At 36.8% G+C, this 22,102-nt stretch overlaps 1 protein-coding gene across 1 annotated transcript; it reads left to right on the forward strand.

The window, feature by feature from the left end:
- The first annotated feature begins 2,923 nt into the window (after positions 1–2,923).
- Positions 2,924–21,763, forward strand: LOC116169145. The gene is made up of 7 exons (XM_031485172.1): positions 2,924–2,951; positions 6,920–7,030; positions 17,025–17,158; positions 17,208–17,376; positions 17,427–17,788; positions 17,835–18,083; positions 18,153–21,763. Exons 1-7 carry the CDS (start codon positions 2,924–2,926, stop codon positions 20,703–20,705), a joined length of 3,606 nt encoding a protein of 1,201 aa, XP_031341032.1. The 3' UTR covers positions 20,706–21,763.
- Positions 21,764–22,102: the final 339 nt, after the last annotated feature.

Raw genomic sequence — 22,102 nt, forward strand, 5'->3', positions numbered from 1 at the left:
GTCGGTTCGGACTGGGTGGTACGAATAGGACTCCTACGTGCATAAAACTAAAAATTTTGTGCCTAAGAAAGGATAAGAAAAATGAAATATATCACGGACGAAAAACCATGAAAAAACCCTGCTGCAGAGGCGGGAAAGAAACAATACTGTGATAAATCTGTAACTGTATTTGTGCTTTTTCCGCGGTACCTATAAACGGTTAATAGAATCATATGGACTAAAAATAAATTAAGCGGTATGTCAGATTTATTTCGAGCATCAGAGTGAACTGTATTATTTTGGAGGTTGTGGTTGACGCAAAGAAAGAACGTTTTCATCTGAAAACCAGATATTTAACAATGGAAATTGTTATGCTTTCTGCGAGTGTTTTTTATTTTTATTTTATTTTATTTTGCCTTTATTTTTGAGTGGGCGAGGTTTCAGCAAATGCTGCTCTACCAACCCAACCCACTATACATTTACAAATATCCATGCCCGAACCCGGATTCGAACCAGGGACCCTTAGCACCACAGTTCAGCTTTAACTGAACTGCGCCACACGGGCCGGCTTTTGTATATGGGTACAAAGTTATGAGTTTCGTTCAAGCTGCGAAAAGTCAACGGTGTTGCATTAAGTGACGATTGTACCGTACTCGACCGTGATCGGTAGGTGAAGGAAAAGCCGCGGGTACTGTCGATACAGTACTTGCTCAATTGTTTTGTTAATTCAAACCTAAAATTCTCTCACATCTCCTTTGATAGTATTGCGAACATGTTACGACGCTTATAGCCTAGTTTTCATAGACGCGAATTTCGCATGTTTGGTACGAAATGCGAATTTTCACAAAAAGTTGTCATATTTCAACTACACGACTTCCAACAAGATGGCGCACCATCCCATACTTTCAGGAGTAGGTACTATAACCACAGATTTAAACACTCAATCTGTGCTATAACGTACATTTATGTATCAATACATTGCGATGGTTCACGAAAACACTATTTTCAACACTATCGATGAATTAAAAAAATCTTTGTTGGAACTAATTCTGCCAAGAAATTATTAACCGATCAATTTGACAGTAGCGTCGAAGATTGCAATCTGTAGTAAATAACCACGGGGGAGAACATTTTTAATATGAATTTAAGGGTGCGCTATATCCGGACACTTAATAATACTTTTTACTCATTTTTGAATTTAAATATTACCAGGGTAACTTTTGCAATGCCCACAAAAGCAAGCTTTTATAAAAGAGTCTTTTAAATTTTAACTTAAAAATGCTCCTTTTAATATAGTATATAGTTTATCAAAATCGGCCGAAAACGAAAAAAAGGGTTCCAAATAAATTTGCCCCTCCATGTATTTGCATTTTTCCTAATAACGTTTGCATTTACATTTAACTTTCCTTTCAAATGTCCAAACGCCGGGCGTTCAAACGAAGAATAGACCTCATCACCAACAGTTTATAAACGAAAAACGGTTTAATTATGGAAATGGTACTTCAGCTTTAATTTTGAAGAGATATAAATTGTTAAATATTGAAGAATCCCCAATCAAATTGCGTCATTAATATAATATGCGCGTAAAAGCTACTGGAGTTTTTCCAAATTAAATTTTTTCTGAACCGAAAATAAAGCACAATTAGCGCCATACCTTTGCAAAGTTGCTATTCATTGGCTTAATGAAAAAGGTAATTACGTTTTTTAATTGCATACTAATTTTCAGCAGAACTTATAATCACAACGCCACGGTGCTTATCGTAAAATGTTGCATGCTACCAAAATAAGCACCTTCATACGCCTAATAGTTCGTGCCTAAACGCGACTTGCCGTTAAAATTATTTTATGGAAATTAAAATTTGTATAGTTACAGTAATTTACAGCAATTTTATTATAATCAAAATTTAACCGTATAATTATTACCAGCCACAATAGGTACTTATATGATGAGTAGTAAAAGTGCTTTGGCCTATAACTAAATTGTAGGTAATTCGATTTCGCTTATAAAAATTTTTAGCGTTATTTATCTGTCAATCAAACACAATTCATTTTTTTGCTCGGGTCACTTCTGCAATATTATGAATGCTGGAACGGTAATTTTTAGGAAATGAGTAGAAGGCGCATTACAACGGATCGAATCTATCTTATAAACGAAATAAAATATAGCTAATAGATAAATGTCTTATTTTGTCATCGGCAGGAGACAAGCAAAGGTACCGCAGTCCACCACCTTTTACATCATTGAATTGTCTAGTTTTTCTAAGGCAGTTTAGTTATAAATATTATGTTATATCAAAAACGGCATAGGTACTGTTTTTTCCTCCACAACAACTCTATAGATCATTGTACTCGATATTTATTTCTTTTACTTTAAATGGAAGTGGTATGAAAGATCATATGTCCAAGTATGTATATCATTCATCATATAAGTATCAATTAACATTTTTAATGTAATGCGAATGAAATACCTAGCAGAGAAATACCGTTTTGCAAATTGAATAGTAATATCTCACTTGCCCTTTTTAGATACATCATAATATGAAATATGTATGTACTAATTGGGCGTTTGAATGACTACAGAGTTGCAGTTTGGAGCTCCCAATTCGAAGAAAATTTCCATAAAATAATTAATACATCAAAAATATACAACTGTGGACGACATTAAAAGACGTTATTAGATATTGTTTTGTTTTACGATTTTTTCAATTTTTCAATTAGATCAAGTTAGTTTCAGTTTGTCAAATGGATACCTACTTCACGTCATGATTATTGCTGTTCCTTTGGTAATAAACTTACTAATTACGCTCTTTTACTAAAAATTAATTAGTCGCTGCCAAAAATCTAGAATAGCTCTTTCTAATTTACCACAATTAGAGAGATTAAAAGGACGTGAGAACTGGGATCTCTGAAAGTTTGCTGTGCAGGCATACTACATTACTACCCGATGGAGGATCTGTGGAATGCTGTTGAAGGTAAGGAGGAAGATGAAAAGAAACTTGTTTGAGCTAGATCCGAACTGATTTCATTGCTTACTCCCTCATTACTTGTCTATCATATTCGTCAAGCGAAAAATGCCAAGAAAATATGCGATTTGAAGATTCTGGAGGATTAACTAGGAAAGTTGATCTCATACGGAAGCTTATATCAATAAAGCTTGAGAATTGCTCATCGATGGAGGAATCGGAACATCCTCGAAGTAACTACAAGTGAGCTAAGCAGTGTCTGGTCTTCTAGATAAGTATCAACCAATGATTATGGGCATGGAGAGTTCAGGTATAGAAATAAGCAAATAACCGGAGACTATGCCAAGACGAAGTTACTTTAGGATGTACAAGTGAACTTCAGTGAAAATCAAGCAGCTGCATTTGTTGGGAAACCAAGGTCTAGTGATTTCAAGAAAACTGTGAAGTGTTATAGATGTCATGAATTCGAACATGTCAAGTCGAATTGTCTTAAGAGGAAGCTGGGCAAGAAGAAAACTGACGGCAAGAAAATGATTTGTGCTATTCAAGAATGTTCAGAAATGTTCCAGTTTTGAAATTTTGGTAGCAACTAACTCTACAACGATTGGACAATTTGTTGGAAATGCCAATTTGGACGTCAATAATACGAACGAAACTATCAATGTTCCATCTGTCTGAAATTCACAGGAACTTGCTTTCAATTCAAAAGATTATGAGCTATTATAGACATACGGTATTCTTTAGCAGGCAAGGATGCAGAGTTGTTAATCAGAACGATGAAGTGATTGCAAGTAATGCTGGAAATTTGTTGGAAGTTGAATAAACCGAATGAAATATCATAAGTATCAATGGAGAAATCTTGGCTGGTCTTTGGCACCAGCGTTTGGACCATCCTTGTCACCACAATCTGAAGAAGGTTGAACATCTTGTTCAGGGAATCGATCATGCTACTTTAAATACTTCTGAGTGCACTGTATGTTTATTGGGTAAAATTTTGGTTCAAGATCTACCTGTATTTGAACTTGTTCACTCTGATGTTGGCGGTCCCATGGAGCAAATTTCATGGAACGCTTCAAGGTATTTGCTTATGATTGTTGACGACTCCTCCAGAAAAGTGTTGGGGTATTTCTTGAAATGCAAAAGTTGGGTTCCAAACCAAATTGAACCCTTCACGACTGTGACAGAAAAACAAACGGGTTAAAAAATGAAAATTCTACTGACAGTGGTTGGGAGTTTTGTAACAGCAAAGTAGCTGAAATCAGTGATTCCAGTAGCATTATTCATCAAAAGTCTGCACTATATATTCCTGAGCAGAATGGCTTGGTAGAAATGGTGAACAGGACCTAGAGAAAGTAAGATACACGCTGATTCATTCCAATCTTGGGAAGAAGTATTGGGTCGAAGCTGTGAATTCTGCGTTGTATGTGGTGAATGGGATTGAAAAGAAAAATGCCTGAAGAAGTTTGGTGGGGGCGGAAACAAAACGTGAAACATTTGAAAGTTTTTGCTGACGTTAACTCTACCTTAATCATACAGCGTTTAAAACTACCCCTTGAGTCGTCCTGGAACTGTATCACTCTCTGTTGAAGATTCGTGGAATGCAACTAAAAATTTCTGACGTTAAATCCTGGCTCGTAGCAGGGAGGCTTTACTATTTGCAAAATCCCAAGGCATGCTCGATGTTGCCTAATCGAAATCTTAATTGAATAAGTCCTTTTTATTGTAGAAAGGGATGTCGGATGTCGGATTATCCATAAGAAATATTTGGGTCGAAACGGTCTTCAGAATCTTCTAAAAATGTTTTGGAATTTTCTGAAAAATCGTCATCTATGTACGAATTTTTTTAGAAATCGTCTTCACAATTTTCTTAGAAAAACTTCGTAGTTTTCTTAGGAAGAAGAACTGATTGTATATTGCTTTGTACAATGGCATGAGGTCACTACAACGTAACACCGCATAATTGTCAACGTGATCATCTTACATGATATACTAGAGACATCCTTGAAATAATTCTAGAAACCCTGGAGAATTAAAAAATTTCTTAGAGATCTTTTTACAAACCCAGCAGATATTTTCCTAGAAATAGAAAAAATCTTAATTTGTTTGGAATCATCTTTTGAATGATATCTTCAAGGATCATTTTGGGTATATTTTTAGGAATTGTTTTAAAGGTATGAAATAAATACTCCAGCAAAGACTCTTCTTGGAAACAGTTAGGGAATCTTTGAAATCATAGAAATTTCGATTGAAGCCTTTTAGCGCATTTTGCAACTTATGTTGGAAGGCGCTTTTATGGTCACTTTCTCCGTCCGTCCGTCCGAGGCCTTAACTACTCCTACGGTTTTCAACGTATTTAGTTCGTTCTTTTTGCACTCGATAGCTATAATAGCCTCCGTACCTCAACTAAGAAAAATCTTGACGATTGAACTTCTTATTTATGGAATTTTAACCACAGATGCCTCTAGTAAAGACAAACATATCGCATTTTGTAAAACTGCGCAATCCTAAGTTTTTTATTTATAAGAATATTTATGCAATAACTTATTTTCCTTTGTACACATAAGTAGTCCGTTGTATGACCTTTCTGGAAGTACTGATCAATTCATGTAAAATGCGCTAAAGTTAACCTTTTTTCATTTTTACAAATATTAATTAGTGTTATTTCTGTTTCGAAATAAATAGGACTGATATAGAGTCAAAATATATTTTATATTTTCAACGACCCATTGTAATGTCACCTAAAACTTTTCCGCAAATCCTTTAAAGAACCTTCCAAGAGTTTTTTTTAAAGATCTTCAAATTTTTTGGGATTTTATCGTATCTTACTACCCATTTAAGATGTGATGTGAAAAATGTCAAAACTAGCTGTTTTAAATATTTTTACGACCGAGTAAAAACCGCTGGCGAAGTTAAAAGAACGAAAAATATGATATAATTATACAGGTTGTAATACATCAATGTAATTAGGAAAAAGCGTGCAAAAAATTGAGTAAATATACAAAGGGTTGCATTTAAAAAAATACAAACTTATGGGACAACTCTCAGAAACGGTAGTTCAAACATTTTTTTGACTACGCCATTGGATTCTACGTAAAAATATCTAACGTACACAGTTTTTATCTTTTTTCTTATCTTACATGGGCAATAAGATATGATAACACCTCAAAAAGTCAAACTTTTCGTTTTGACCCTGTATCTTAGAAACAAACGTAGCTAGATTGATTTTGTTTTTAGTATTAAAAGTTTCACAAAAACTCAAAATTTCTTTCTCCAAGATGACAGAACTATAAGGTTAGGTATACCAAGTGGCACTTGCCGCAGCCGGGTTTCGCAATGTTCTAGTGTAATTTAGTGTAAAGGTCTTGATATGAAATGCTCAGAATATTAACTGGGACTGAGCAGATTATTTATACACACACAATAGCTAGGGATCTAGAGTAGAGCCATGCGGGACACCTTTATTGTACGCAATGAAATGATCTAAATTGATACTGTTTCCTATTCAGTTGCAGTTTCACGAACGAAATCGTACCATAATTTTCTGTCAGGGTGTCTTTGTAAGTTGCACGAAAAACGTTACTAAAGCTGTCAGGATTTTAATCTTGGATGAACAACCATACAAACAGAGGAGTGTTGATTAGTTTATCTTTATCAAATTTGTACATATTTTTAACGAAGACCCAGGAACGGGAGCAGGGAGCGCAGAAAAAGACCCATATGGGACTAAGAAAGGCATTCGTTTTCTACAATTTAGAACGAAATCGGTGGTATTTTTGTAAATCCTTTTCGTACCTATCTATCCGACGTATTGTAATTAACCATGCGGCTTGCATGCATTACTATTCATCTACTGACAATCTCAAAAGACGTTCCAGAAGGGTGACTGGCTCCCTTTTATAAAACGAAGTAATTACAAGTATACTAATTGAAAGTTTATGATTATAGTCAATTATACTAACAAAGATTTTCTTTTACAGAATGCGTTCTGGCTCCATTTGTTAGCGCTTCAACGTCACAGAAGATACCTTTTGTTTTTCTACCATTAAAAGGACAAATCATTCATCCGAGCAAGGAAATAAATTTTACAGGTAAGTAACAATGCTCGCTCATAGACACACTATTGCTCGCTTTAACAATTTCAAATCATGCACGTGTTCGTACACAAATTAAACAATACGCGATGACGTTTCTTGAATTTTGCAGTAGACATCTGCCTCCGAGAGGACGTTGCCTTCTCATCTTTTTATAATTAATTCAAATCTAATTACGCATATGTTACGATATAACTGTAAGATTTATCATTAAAGAAAAGTGAATTCAGTTACCGTGAATGCTTTTGAAGCGAATTCTGTTTGGGCAATTATAAAACTACATCGTTGATTATAATATTTTATGTGTAGGTAAACACCGCAACGTGGAACGGTATAAGACCCTGTTGATTGTTAACATCCTCATTTAGTCTTCACTTCCAAATTAATACCAATAGAGTCGTTTGGCTTTAATCAGCTTACGGATTGTATCGATTAAATTAAGAATTAAGATACCTATTTCTGCAGATGAATGGCAATATCACCGTTTACATACAACTTACTAGCCTGTGGTAACCTCCCCTTCGTTTTTCTTGTATCGTTCCATACGACTTAGAATGATAAGGAAAGTAATTATGTGCAACGAAATCCAAATTACACCCTTCTTCGAAATTATTTCAGATACCTATCATCAAATTAATTTGGGAAAAACACTACTACAGGATCCCACATAAGGTTTACCTTGGCTCACCGGTTTACCGAGGGGAATACATTTATCAGCAATCTTAATGTGTAAACAAACACATTGCAAATGGGTTGCCTAAAAAAATTAAGTCAAGACTACCCTTAATTAAAATTAATATTTCTGGCTGCTTCTATCACATGGAGAGAGCGCATGCGCACTTTCTTACATCGATGAACTGGCCTACTGTCTTTTGTATTTTAGTTACGGGCAAAGTTGCATGTTTAGATTCTTAGATAAAGGCTTCTTTGTTTATTAAGTTATCGAAAACGTGTTTACATGTTCCTAAAGCACTTTTTTGAGAAGAATTGAATGGCTATGAAAATTGTCAATTATTCATTTTCAGCACAAAGTTGTATTTTAGCGTAACACAGCGACGTTGAGCTAACGCTTATGTGCTCCGATTTTCCGTCGTCTGTCTGTCTGTCTGTCTGTTCTATCGAGATCTCGTCCCCTGGGTCACCCAGAGACGAGAGGGTTTTGAAAGATTATGAAACGGTTCTTATTTTCGTTAAAAGAAACGATCCGCGCCATCTTCACCCAATATCACTGACCAAAGACAGGAAACCACGTCCGGGATTACGTGTGAGGATGCTCAGCGGTGTGCACAGCAACAAAACATGGACCGATACAGAAAGCGACCGTCCGCTGCATTCTGCACGGAGCGGGTATAGAATCCTCGCTGAGTTCCGCCGTGAAGATTTTGAACTTTGAAACTGGAAACGTTGCGAACATTTTCGTCCACAGCGTAATGGTGGCTCGATATGAGTCTCGTTCTTGACTTAATTTCTATCTTCGGGATACACCCAGTAGACCCATTGGCTTAACATTGCATGACGCACTTTAGGAAAACGGCCGACACGTATCGTTGTTTAACTGCTGCTTTCCCACTATTTACACTCATATTATCGACGTTGTACATTCTGACCCAATAAGCGCAATCTTGCAACGATTAATGCTATAAATACCTACTCTTTTTGTCATTCAAAATTCGGTTACGCGAGACATATTTATCTCGCTCTCCTTGCTTTTTTTTTCATTACAATGACCCGCTTCATTTACTCATCCCGAATATATACACGCAGTGCAGTATTTATATTAATTTACTCTATTTACATCTGAAATAAAACTGCCCGTGTTGGTTATTTTATATTTCTAATTCCCTTTGAGCATCCTTACACAAGATTATAGATCCGTATCTATATTTACATTTTGCATGTTTACTATACCATAACATTTTTTTTTGCATTCAGAAGTCCTATTACATAGAGAACCGAGGCCCAAAAATTATATGATTCGATATTCGCAGGAAGTAACTGTTGGTGTCATTGGAGGCGGAGTAGCAAATCCCACTATATCAAGTCGCCAACTCGAAGCGGAAGATGAACCGCAAATTCAGACCTTACACCGAACGGAAACAACAACTGTTGCCGACTGATTTTGAGCGAAGGATGGAATTTTGTAATTGGTATCTTCAACGCATTCAACGAGATCTGTTCTTTTACACTCTACAGGAACATTTATTGGACAGATGAAACCCATATTAGTATAGTGCTGAAATTTTTCACAGGCACAACGATAATTGCTATAAGAAAAACATAGCACTCAGGGTCAGATACAAATGCCACGCTACAAACGCTCATTCGAAACAGGTTAAATAAAGTCTCCAGTACACTGCGATTTCCATTAAACAGACGCGTACAAAAGAAAATACAAACACTAAACTGAATTCGCCTCAAAATAGTTATTTGTTTCATTAGTACAAAAAATGTTAGTTTTCGGGACGAGGAAGATAGTTGCTGGACGACGCGTTAGCGGAGTCCAGCAACCTTCCGAGTCCCGAAAGCGCATTTTTTGTACGAATAAAACATAAAATTTTTTCTCCAACCCCCTTTACTTCAAATTATATTCGAATTTAGATTCAGTCACAGTTTCACTACTAGTATAAGAACTTCTGCTTTCTTGTCCTCACGTGTCATGCCACTCTAGTTTTTAAGTTAACTTATAACCTTTCGTTCTTACTTCTTACTTCTCACCTCTCGCGACTTTGTAGGGAGCAAATCTTGAGGTAGCATGTTCTGCCGTTTCTACAGGGTGTCCCTAAAAGGTCTGTACAACGCGCTACCAGGGGTTCTTGGTATCAAAATAGGACGATTTAACCCTACTTACCTCTATCCAAAAGTGCTTCGTTAAGGCGCTATCTACCGCCAAGGATTCAAAAAACAAATCGTTATTTTTATTTTATCGGAAAATGGTTTTGCCGATTAAAATGAAAGTCGGGAATGTGAATGTCTAATGTAAAAAGGGTCTTTGTGATATCATCGTTTTGATTGTAGTTGCTATGTAGGTGGTAAAATACTGACCATCCACATCTGAAGAGGTCTAAAACTTTTTAACTACTATTTTGACGGTTCTGAATTTTTAGACACTGATAGACAGTTTACTTGCAAGCATTTTTTGTCTCTTGATGAATATCGCTATCTGTGATGGTTTACGAAAAAAAAATAAATTTAGGCATGATGAATGGCATGCACCATACATGCGATTGTTCCTCAAAAAATCAGAAGATGGCTGTTAAACCTTAGAGTGGCGTAACGTTTGTTTGTTGTTTCTTAAACTTTAACAATTGACGTTTTGCTTGAAGACTTAAAACTTTAAAAAATAACGTACCAATGTTGCAAAGGGCATAGTTTAATTTATTACGCCGTATAATGCTTTGTATGCGTGAAAATGGTGGTCACTTTGAACATTTAGTACGTTTAAATTAATACATTACATTGACTTACTCTGTTGTGTTCGTTTATTCTACATTACTTGCTTGCACTACGGTTTCATAGCCTACTTCTTGCTTGCACTTATGGTTTTTGAGGAACAATCGCATGTATGGTGCATGCCATTCATCATGCATAAATTTTTTTTTTTTCGTAAACCATCACCGATAGCGATATTCATCAAGAGACAAAAAATGTTTGCAAGTAAACTGTCTATCAATGTCTAAAAATTCAGAGCCGTCAAAATAGTAGTAAAAAAGTTTTAGACCTCTTCAGATGTGGATGGTCAGTATTTTACCACCTACATAGCAACTACAATCAAAACGATGATATCACAAAGACCCTTTTTACATTAGACATTCACATCCCGACTTTCATTTTAATCGGCAAAACCATTTTCCGATAAAATAAAAATAACGATTTGTTTTTTGAATCCTTGGCGGTAGATAGCGCCTTAACGAAGCACTTTTGGATAGAGGTAAGTAGGGTTAAATCGTCCTATTTTGATACCAAGAACCCCTGGTAGCGCGTTGTACAGACCTTTTAGGAACACCCTGTATAATCTCTGGCGGAGTGCAATCCATGTCGCTATCAGTTTCAGTCATTTTATTGTATACACAATAAATATTGTTATATTTTGCATTGAAATAAAAAACTTACCATACAGTTCTTTAATTAAAATTAATTGCAATTAACTTTTTCAAATTTTGATTTCAAAATGACAGATAATAGTGCAATGGGTCTGAAGTAGATGGCGTTACGCGCGACGGCGGGTTGTATACGTATTAAAATTACGTTCACGGAATATGAATTACGTTACACATGGTTTAAATAAAAATAGCGAACGTAAATTATTTTCAATACATGTACATACGTATAGGTAACATCATTATTTGCATTGAATATGCAAAAATATTTGATTTGTATGTATAGAAATATCTTACAACCTGCAATGTAAAACGATGTCAATGTGACATATCTCCGTGATTGTAATTTTTTAATTGGCCAACTTTCAAGGTCAATTTCTTTTTGGTACTAGGACCAAAAGTATCCACTTTTTGTACAGTTGCCATGGTGAAAGCGATTAATCCGCAAAACGTCAATTTTAGGTACCGAACACTGTCACAAAATAGCGTCTTATTCAGGTGGTTGGAGAAAAACTTCTTTTTTGATTATATAACCAACTTTTCTCCGAATGTTTGACACAAAACCTCTCCTTAACTTGAACTCGACTATTCAATTCCACACGACGTGCTTAAAATCTTTTAATCCACTAACTAACTTTTTCCAATAACCTTATAATTACATAAACTGACTGTCTTTAGTACATCCAAAAATCGGCTCCAACAAATGAACCCGACCGCACCCAAATACCAAAGCACGGCGGTAGCGGCCCCGATTTCCCACACACGGACCAAGGAGAAAGGCAAAAAGTCAAGTTACCACACTTCCTTTTCTATTTAACACATTTCCCTCTCTTGTCCCATCTTTGATTCCACTTCGTTATTGTTTAGTTAAAATACGAAACATTCTCTTATCCAATACGCGCACCTGCGACAACATCTGTTTACAAAATCAATTAACTTTTAGCGATAAGTGCAACTCTTAAAAAATTAACTTTTCGAATGTTTCTTATTTTGTTTATTTAATTGTAAATTAAATAAACAAAATAAATAAATTACGATGTACAAACAAAAATTAATCACAGTTTAAACTACGTAAATTAATAGAACAATATAATAAACTGTTTTTTAGTAAAGGCATCGTTAACTACACTTTGTGTAAAAAATAAAATAAAATAAAATAAAACATTTCAAAGCCATTAAATTCTTCTCAAAAAAGTGTCTTAAGAGCACAGTTAAGCACATTACCAATAACTAAATAAACAAATAAGTTATAGGCTTTTATCTGAAAATCAAAAAAATGTAAATTTTACCAGTGACTAGTAACTAGCGCTATTTTGATCTTCGTCATCGTGTTTATCTCAAAAAACATATTGAGACTGCGAGGTTAGAAGACTTACCCCATACTAACGATCAAATTTGGCTACCCTATACTTGTGTGCATACATAACGAAAGGACATTGAAGCTATATGGTGTAATTTTTGTACGTTATGCGTTAAAATACCTCACCCTAAATAAAAGCAAGCTATGCCCGAGGTACTATACATACCTAAATGTATGCACTTTGCACTTAAGTAAAAAAACATCGAGATTTTAAGCGCCAAATTCAAACTGTATGCAGTCATTTTGAATCACCCGGTATAATCCAAACGATTGCCGTGAAAAACATTAAAAACTGCATTTATTACTTACAAAGATGTATAATGGAGAAAGGTTATTCTTTAGATATCAATTTCTTTGGGAAGACGACATTTTTACAATACCTTTTCAATATCAACGTGGTAATAATACAGAAATTGCATCGTAATTTCCGCTTGTGTCGATGCATGAATTCACTTGATCGTAACTTACCTGCCCAAGCTTAGGGTTATTATAGCAGGACGTGCCTATCTCAATACCTACAACAAGTGATCAAACACTTCCGGATTCGTATCGACCAGCGCAAAGTGCAGTCGACTTTAAAAGTCTTCACAAAAGCTCATTATTTCGAAATATAAATTTAATTAATCGCAGATAGGTAGGAAAAACAACTTTATTGTTGTACCCCTAAAGCAGTCAATTTTGCGTTTCTAATCTTATAATCATAAACCTTTGCAAATTGCAGAACCGCTTGGGAGGTAAGAATTCTGTCACGAGTGGAATACGCCCCATTGTAATTCATTGAAGATCGCATTTATATAATATCAATGAATTAATGAATAAATAAATTTTGGAACGCATCTTGCAGTAGGTATATACCAAATAAAATAACCAAAACCTCAAGTGAGTTACTTAAAATTACTACTGAATTAACACTTTGGAAGCCACGATATAATATGATAATGATACCGAACCCCAACTCGAAATTGAATACATTAATTCATGAAAATGTACGAAGCCGTACACGGGCCATACACACACTTGGTGTTCTTATTCCAAAAATAAGTGGAAATTTCGACAAAAAAAGTGGAAACTTCGACAAAAAAGTGGAAATTTTCACAAAAAAGTGAAAACTTCTACAAAAAGGTGGAAATTCCCACAAAAAAGTGGAAATTTCGACAAAAAAGTGACAATTTCGAAAAAAAGTGAAAGCGGCGACAACAAAGCAGAAATTTGACCTTCCCCCACCGCCCCATCGAGTGACCCATCATTTTAAAGGCTATCAAATATTTTTGTCGAAATTTTTTGTAGAAATGTTCACTTTTTTGGCGAAATTTTCACTTTTTTGTAGAAGAAGAACACCAAGTGTATATGTGGCCCGTGTACGGCTTCGTAAAAATGAACGGTTACATAAAATTAACTGACATAACTTTAGAAGTAAGAACTCGAACTATGGTACAACTGGTTTTGGAAGCCCTTTTCAACTTTTTGTTGGCTATAAGGGAAATAAGGCACACGTCAGTAGATATGAAGATGCGCCACCGATATTAAATTGAATTGGGGTAAATTGTAAAGGCGAAGACTGCAATGAAGGCTACAGAATAGAGTGCTTTTAGGTTACCTCTCTTAATTTCTTCGCTCGGTGGCCTAGATCAACTTCAAAAAATTCCAGAGAATTAATTGCACAACTTTTGATTAATACCTGAAATGATTTTTAGGCACTAATAGAAAAAAATCTGACATGAAAACTCTATCTGGGCCGCACAATGAATTCGAATAAACACTCAATTAATTGATTGACTATGACAAATATTCATTCCAAAACACATAAAAACAAATTAAAACAAAATCCCTGAAAAAAAGAAAAGCTTACAACGCTTGTTTGGAGACATATCCCCCCCATACTGGCGGTCGACAATCAAAATACGAGATCTTAGAATTACTTGTTTTTTTCTTAATAATCCAAAAAATCTGGTCATACAAGATTTGCAATATTAGATGCACTAAACTCTTACAAACGCTGACAGCTTCTGGACTTCACTTTGCCATAACACAGAATTAGATTACTATAATAAATAAGATGAACAGATTTTCAGAGGCTGTTCGGAACGAGCCAAATATCCCTACTTCTCTAATATGACACTCGCAATTCTTCTAAACACCTACGTCTTCGTGATCTTTTAACAGCGAGAAAACACATGCGTTAATTAATTTTCGCTTGATACACCTCCTTATCGCAACGACCCGTTGTGTCTTCTAACATCTTATCTAAATGGAATAAATCACAAAAATTATTAATTATTTTGTTGTTTTCCCATTTTTTCGTTTCCTTATGTTTTAGTGTTGAAAACACTTATAGGATGCTAGTTTCTAAGATTATACATAACGTTTATATGAAACGCTCGAATGTTGGAAGACTCGGGTGGGGAAGCGAGAGCAGATTTGAAGTGTGACTGTCACAATTCTTGAAAGTGAATTACTAGTGGTTTACGATCGGCTTTTCAATGGAAGATATAAAGCATGTTGCGCATACGTCATCTTATAATAGTATTACGAGCATGTTAGGACGTTTATTATCGAGCTCCTAGCGAGTTTATGATTTTGCTTTGTACGTCCGACCGTCAGTCGGTCCATTGGCCAATATCTCGAAAACGGGTGGACAGATTACGATGCAATTGTGCAGGTGACCACATTTGTAAGTCGACATTCACACTGCCCTTTTCCGATCTCGACCATTTATGAACCAAATTGCAATTTTTTTAATTACTTCGGTATTTAGACGAAACTTTATATGTAAACACTACGTGTGTCAGTCAAACTAACGACGATTTCAAAATATTGTTTTGTGCATGCGCAATTCCAAGTTTCTTGTATACAAAAGCCTTTAAATGAAATTTGATACATAGGCACTATGTTCAACATTTGGTTTTACCCATGCTGTAGTTATACAGGGGGTTCCTGGGTCACTTCAAGGTCGCTCGCCACCTGGTGGTGACCTTGGAAACTAGGTCAAAGTGACGTGGCGAGCGACCTTGGGAATTAGGTGAAGGTCAGAGTTGAGTGACGTGTGGTCGGTGACCTTGGATGAGCTTGAGAATTTATGAAGTCAATGCCCTCGGATGAGCTTGAAAATTAATTAGGGTCAATCACCTCGGATGACCTTGAAGTTTAATGGGGTCAATGACCTCGAATGCGCTCGGAAATGAATGGAGCCATTGACTTCAGATGACATTGCACATTAATGAGGTCGGTGACCTCGAATCACCTTGAGCATTAATGGAGGCGATGACCTCGCATGACCTTGGAAATTAATTGGGTCAATGATCTCGATAACCTTGGAAATAAATGTCAATATCCTCGGATGACCATGAGAGTTATTGGGGTCAATGACCTCGGATGACATTGAAAATGAGGTCACCGCCCACGTGGCACGCGACTCTCACCTTGACCTAATTTCCAAGGTCACCACCAAGTGGCGAGCGACCTTGAAGTGGTCCGGGAACCCCCCTGTATAACTACTCAGGGGCTCGTTTGCTATATTTGTTTACACATAGCAACTGACCCACTGAATAAATGTTATTTGTGTTGCCGATAGTTGAAAGAAATGCGAGATCTGTGAATTTTTAGTGCTATAAAAACCTTCTGTTTTTTTAGCGCATTTTTTAAAAATTAAAAAAAATGTGCTATTGTTTGCGTTTTGTCCGTCCGTCCGGACCCACTTCTGCCGTTTCGAACTACTTCTAGGGGAATGGTCCTAGAGTCCTGAAATTTTTTGCAGTATGTAGCCTATACCTTGAAGGTATAAGGCCATCAAATTTTGCTGTCTAAACGGGGCTCCCCTTCGAATTATTTCCTGAGATGCTGTTTTTGAAAGTTAAATGTGCATAACTTTTACATACGACAACCAATTGGTCCCAGATTTTGCACACGCTTGCCTTTAGGTGGTGCCAAATTAAATTTTAGAAGGGGGGGGCACATGTTCTACCCTTCATGGGATTCTAATGAAAGGTCTCATTGAAATAAATTGGTTTGTACAAACTATAACTTTCCCGTGCGACTCCTTTTCGAGATCAGGGGCCTTGGGGGGGGGGGGGTAAAAATTAATTTTATTTTTCATTGTATTATAATTAAAGGTCTCAACGAACGGAATTAATTTCTACCAACCATAGTCCTCCTCCTCGACCTCATATGGTTATCGGGTATATTCCCTTATACCTAAAGAACGGATTGTCGGAAGAGGGTACTCACAAAGGGCAATTGGTGATGTCAAAAACAAAAGCTATTTCGGTTTAAAAAAAATGCGCATTATCTGCACAAGAGTTGTGCACAATTTATACTTGTTTCATTTATTTCGTTTCTTCGAGCGCTTATAGTTATTCTCTTTTGAATGCTTCAGATTTCTTTGCTTCTACAGACTCCTTGGATTCCAGATCTCCAGACTCTTCGTTTTTTTCGATTAGTTTTCCATATAATGATCGATTAAACATAAAACAGCCCGTAGTTTTTACTACAACCTTCCCACAGTAACACGGAACTGAATAATTTACTTTTGTTACAGGAATTAAAGCACCGATATGCGCTGTATCAAACTCCAAGTTCTTAACTGAAAATGGTTGGAAAGACTTACGAAACACGTTAAACGGGGAATTTCCATTTCAACTGTTCATTGACGAAGGGCGGACATTTTTACAAGTGAATACTTCACAATTTAATCTCATTTTACTATATTTATTTATTGCAGTGGATCGGAGAGACGGAGTTACGCTCAAGGATGTCAGGCCGATTAATTCTGGTCCATCTAGTATGTCGCGACTCGGCGGCTGGTGGGCAAACTCCGGCGGAGGTTGAGTCAATTTTTACACCGTGCGTTGCGTTTAGAGTAGTTGGTACGCCGTTGAAGTATCTACAAAGTAAGAAGAAACAAATCGGAGCTCTACAGGCTTATATATTTCGGTTTCAGATGTTAGCGAGGTAGTGTTTTCGGCGGATGCTCAAGCATCAGAAGATAGTAGTAATAGCCGTTTGAGTGTAACAGAGTACATTGCAATCGGAGTGTGTTCCATTCTTCTTGGGTTGATATACGTTGCGTCGGTATTCTTGTATCTCCACATCAGAAGACAAAGAAAAGGTGCGGGAAATAGTAAAAATCAGGGTAACCACCCAGGGGTGACTCCCGTAGAGGAAGGAATTATTAAAAGCAACCCTCTACTTGGACTTAACCGTCATTTTACTGGCGTAGATAGCAGCTATAGTGATTCAGGCAGTTCCGATACAGATGTAACTCCCGATTTAGTCCAGAATCACTATGATAGGAAAAAGAACGTATGTATGCATTATGCCACCTAGCACTTTTTAAGGTTTCATATAGATTCAAACATCGGCACTCATTCATCCTCAACAATCATATTATCACTGCTCGTCGTATGTGTCCAAAGCCGTTTTGGAATCGATGTGTCAAGATTCGTCGAACATCGAAAGACTCCCAGAGGAAAACGTGTCAATCGTTGAAACCATGGAAGGGAGAGAAGAGCGTCCAGATTCAATCAGAGCAATCACCGGGACGACTAGAAAGAAGTTATACTTTAATCCTGCGTACTTTGAGCCAGAATTATTACTTGTAAGTTACATTTAAGCAAAACGTAATAATAACACTTTTAAAGTTCGATGAAAATCTATTTTGCTTTAGGCTCCTCCACCAGCTGCATTAGAATTCTTAATCAAGATCCGCGAAGTTATAGCTATAGCGAAACAGAAAATGGCTTGCAAGAAATTTTGTCCCAGTCTCCTTGGTATCCCCGAAGAGGAAAGCACTAATTTCTTCGATCCCGCTTTTGAACAGTCACGTGCTGTCGGCAGCCGCAGAAGTAGTATGATCAGTTTGAAACGTGAAAATAGCAGAAGGCGTACTTGTACAGGTTGTCCCGCATGTGAGCCACAAGATCTGAAAGCTTTATGTGGAAAACTCCCTGAGTTTCCGTCTTTAGTGGCATGTCACAATTGTACAACAATAAACTCCGACAGCAAACAGCGAAGCATACAAAAGTGGCTGGAAGATGTCCCCACACTCAAGCCAAAGACTAACGACGAAGCACATGCTTTGGTGAGATCTCTTGAGGGCAAGACTATTGTGGGGCCTAAACGAGTACGCTCACCAACCAGATCACTATCACCCGGTAATATATCAACACCGATCAGAGCCTTATCGCCGAAGCCTGCGTCGGAACGAGCGCGTTCTCCTAGCCCAACTTCGTCAATGCAACCGCCGCTAAAGAAAACGCATCAACCCAGAAAACCTACGACAAAATCAAAAGCTCCACTGCCTCCGGTACCGACTGCTGATTACAACAGAGAGATCAAAGAAACAATTGCTCCGAAGGGCAAAGAAGCACCAACTTTGACCCGAGATCACATGAAAACTGTAATCGGTCAATTTTCCAACCATCGCCCCGTAGCTCGCGTCAACAATTTTACTTCCGATTCTTCGCCCAGTCCAGAGATACCCAGAAAACCCATTTTGGATTATGAAGTGGATAGCTTGGAGAGGAGTCACAAACATAAGGGAAACGAAACGCCGATGGAGTATTGCGATTTATCATCACAGCCCAGTCCAAGTTTAAGCGCCGCTCTACCAATGGCCGAAGAAATGACTATTCAAAACGCGGTATTAAATACTAAAACTGGAAATATGACAGTCTCCAGGCTTCATTCCAAAATTGCGGATACAAGTTTGAACGACGACTATGAGTTGATCGTCGTAAGAAAGGGTAGTAACCACCACGTTGACCATTCAGATTTGTACAACTTACCCGACTACTTTCAAAATGGCAACGGCTACAGTTTAGTGAGTGAAGTGTACGTCAATAATGGTTACAACTTTGGAAGTGCTTCGTCGTCCCCATGCGCTTCAAACAGCTCTACTTTGGAAAAAAAGATGAAACCAAAAATTAAATACGAACAACCGGAATTAAAGCCCGGTCAACTGACTATTGAAGTTGAAGATTGTCCGAATAATTATATTCGAATTGATGATTCGGACAATTTCGAGCCGGATACGCTAGATCGAAAACCTAGCAAGAGAAGTATATCCAGTACAAATATTAACAGCGACGATGGTTTAGACGATTTGCACAGGTCAAATTCAATTTTATTACGCACTACCGGTTCCTTTAAACATAGCTCATTTATACACCCGTCAAAACCAACGAATCCAGCTAATGGTAGTTTCCAAAGAACTTTTAGGAGTCTTAGAGAAATTTACGAATATAAGAAAACCAAACACGGCATTCGAAGAAGCGCGGATAATCTCGCAATGGTAGATTCTGTGCAATCAGCCCGCGATGCAAATTTCGTTACGTGGCAAAATGATTTTAGTAAACAACACGAGGGAAAGCTTTTAACTTTGCAGGAGAGGCATTTGAAGCGCCAAAGGCGACTGGCGGCCCAAAACATGAAAGCCGTCCCTCCCGACGTGATACCGCCGCCGCCTCACAACACCTCGCTTTACGAACACGCGAAACCGCCCAGAAAAATAATCATCGACCTGCAAAGGGCCAACAAACCACCTTTGCCGCCAAAAAACGGGAATGGCAGGAGTACTAGTCAAACTCAAAGTATAAAGGAAATGATTCCTGCTTCTCCTCATTCTGAACATTATAGCGACGTGCCCTCAACTAGTCTATCTGGTACTTCTGTCAGTCCCAATTCCTCGGATTATGAAATATATAATACAGTAGGAGAAGCCGATAACTACGAACAGACTGAACCGAATGCGTACAAGAATCACTTCCTGCTACACGCGCCAAGAGTAGCGGAACCGTTTCATTCTCTAAAAATGAATAAATACAGCGATGATAATAATAACAGCATTTACTCAAGTCGCCTAGGCGGTTCTCAAGAAACCAAGCGAGAGTGGCACAAGGTCGTTGGCAACAATAACCTAAGAAACAAAGTTATGGACTCAGGTTATTTAAGTACTGACTCGAATGATTCCCGCAGGAAACCGATCGACTCGGAAAAGGACGTCTGCGCGGGAAGCGAAACGGATGAGAGTTTAGGCGACGGCCATAGCGAATCCGGCGCAGAGAGTGTGGAGACCCATTCTGTCTTCTTTGGGACATATAGAAGCCCATCATTTATGTCAAAGTATAATGGTACCAACGCCGCAACAATTAATAATGGTTACGTTAACATTGATGGTATGGATTATGCTACAGTTGTCCCAGTCGATACAAATAGATAACTTTAACGATCTCTCTCTTTAGAATAATTCACAGCATCGCTCTCATCAGTGTACATATTATATTGAAACCAAATGCTGAAGAAAAATGTATATATTTAGTAAACTAATTTATTACACCAAATACATTGTAAAGTAGTTCCAATTAAATTTAAGTTAACAAAAGCTCTGTAGATTACTTCAATATTGTGCAATATTAATAATCGTGGTAGGCTTGATCTACCTGCAATTGTATTGTTGTGATATACATCGGGCCGGAAGTGCAATAATTACTTTAGAAACTGTTGCAATATTATTTAATAAGATATGCAATATTATTATTAGTGCCTCAATTTCAACACACCACTTATTGTATCTCTTGTCATTTTCAACTTTTGAAGAGAATTTTAATGCCACAGTGCCATGTAATTAGATTCCTATTAGAAAACGGTCAGGTACAGGTTTACTTTTTCGTGCCTTTTTATTACATATACCTACTTGCCTACACCACTGTAAATTTGTGCAATACTTTTTTAACCATTTAGGTATGTGATAAACTTTGTTAGGCATAGGAAATATGGTGCAATAATGTTTTTGCCAATAGAAAATGTACAAATTATTTGTTATTTGTAATACTTGTACAGTGGTATAATTATATTTTTAACTATTACTATGTAATAATTGTTTTGGAATGTTGGTAATTGCTTACATAAATTACCAGCATACTAAAACTAGTATTTTATTGTAACGCGAGCTTCCACGTACCTGCTGCAGTGTATAAAGTAACCAGGTATAGGGACAAAGCCTTCGCTAGGGTTTATGGTAAATAGAAGTGGTGTGAATGGGAATACAATCGACAATAATTTGTAATATAGCTATCTATATTATGTTAACGACTTATTGATAATTCGATAGACCTGCTCGGCTAAGTTTTATAGTTTTATACGCGGTTATATACCCTGCCTTTTAGTTATTTAATGTGTACACTTGTGTTTTGTATAGGTAAAAAAGTTTAGTATGTATTTAAGTCATTGGTATCTCTGTTTTGTGGTGGTTTGTATTGAAATGATATGTTTTCTATGAGTGCTATATATTTATTAAAATAAACAATGTTTTGCCACATCTGTTTGATTTATTAGCCTACTTTTCAAGACTCTATATTTCGTGAGTACTGCAAAGGTTAGACATTACATTACAAGGGTTGAAAACTATTGCTCATACTAAATAAAACTACGAAACCAGTAAGAAGTTTCTATCACAATTAATTTTACCCACGACTAGCTCTCACAAAATTTAAATACCCCTTACCTTACGGAAGTTTGGCCTTTTATCTAGGTACTTCTGAAAATCAAAACTTGACGCTCTGGTTTGACTGCAAACCAATAAATACAAATTCCAAATAAATAATTGAATGTATTGAC

The sequence above is a fragment of the Photinus pyralis genome, unplaced genomic scaffold (genome assembly GCF_008802855.1).
Source record: "Photinus pyralis isolate 1611_PpyrPB1 unplaced genomic scaffold, Ppyr1.3 Ppyr1.4_LG4, whole genome shotgun sequence".
Taxonomy (NCBI): Eukaryota; Metazoa; Arthropoda; class Insecta; order Coleoptera; family Lampyridae; genus Photinus; species Photinus pyralis.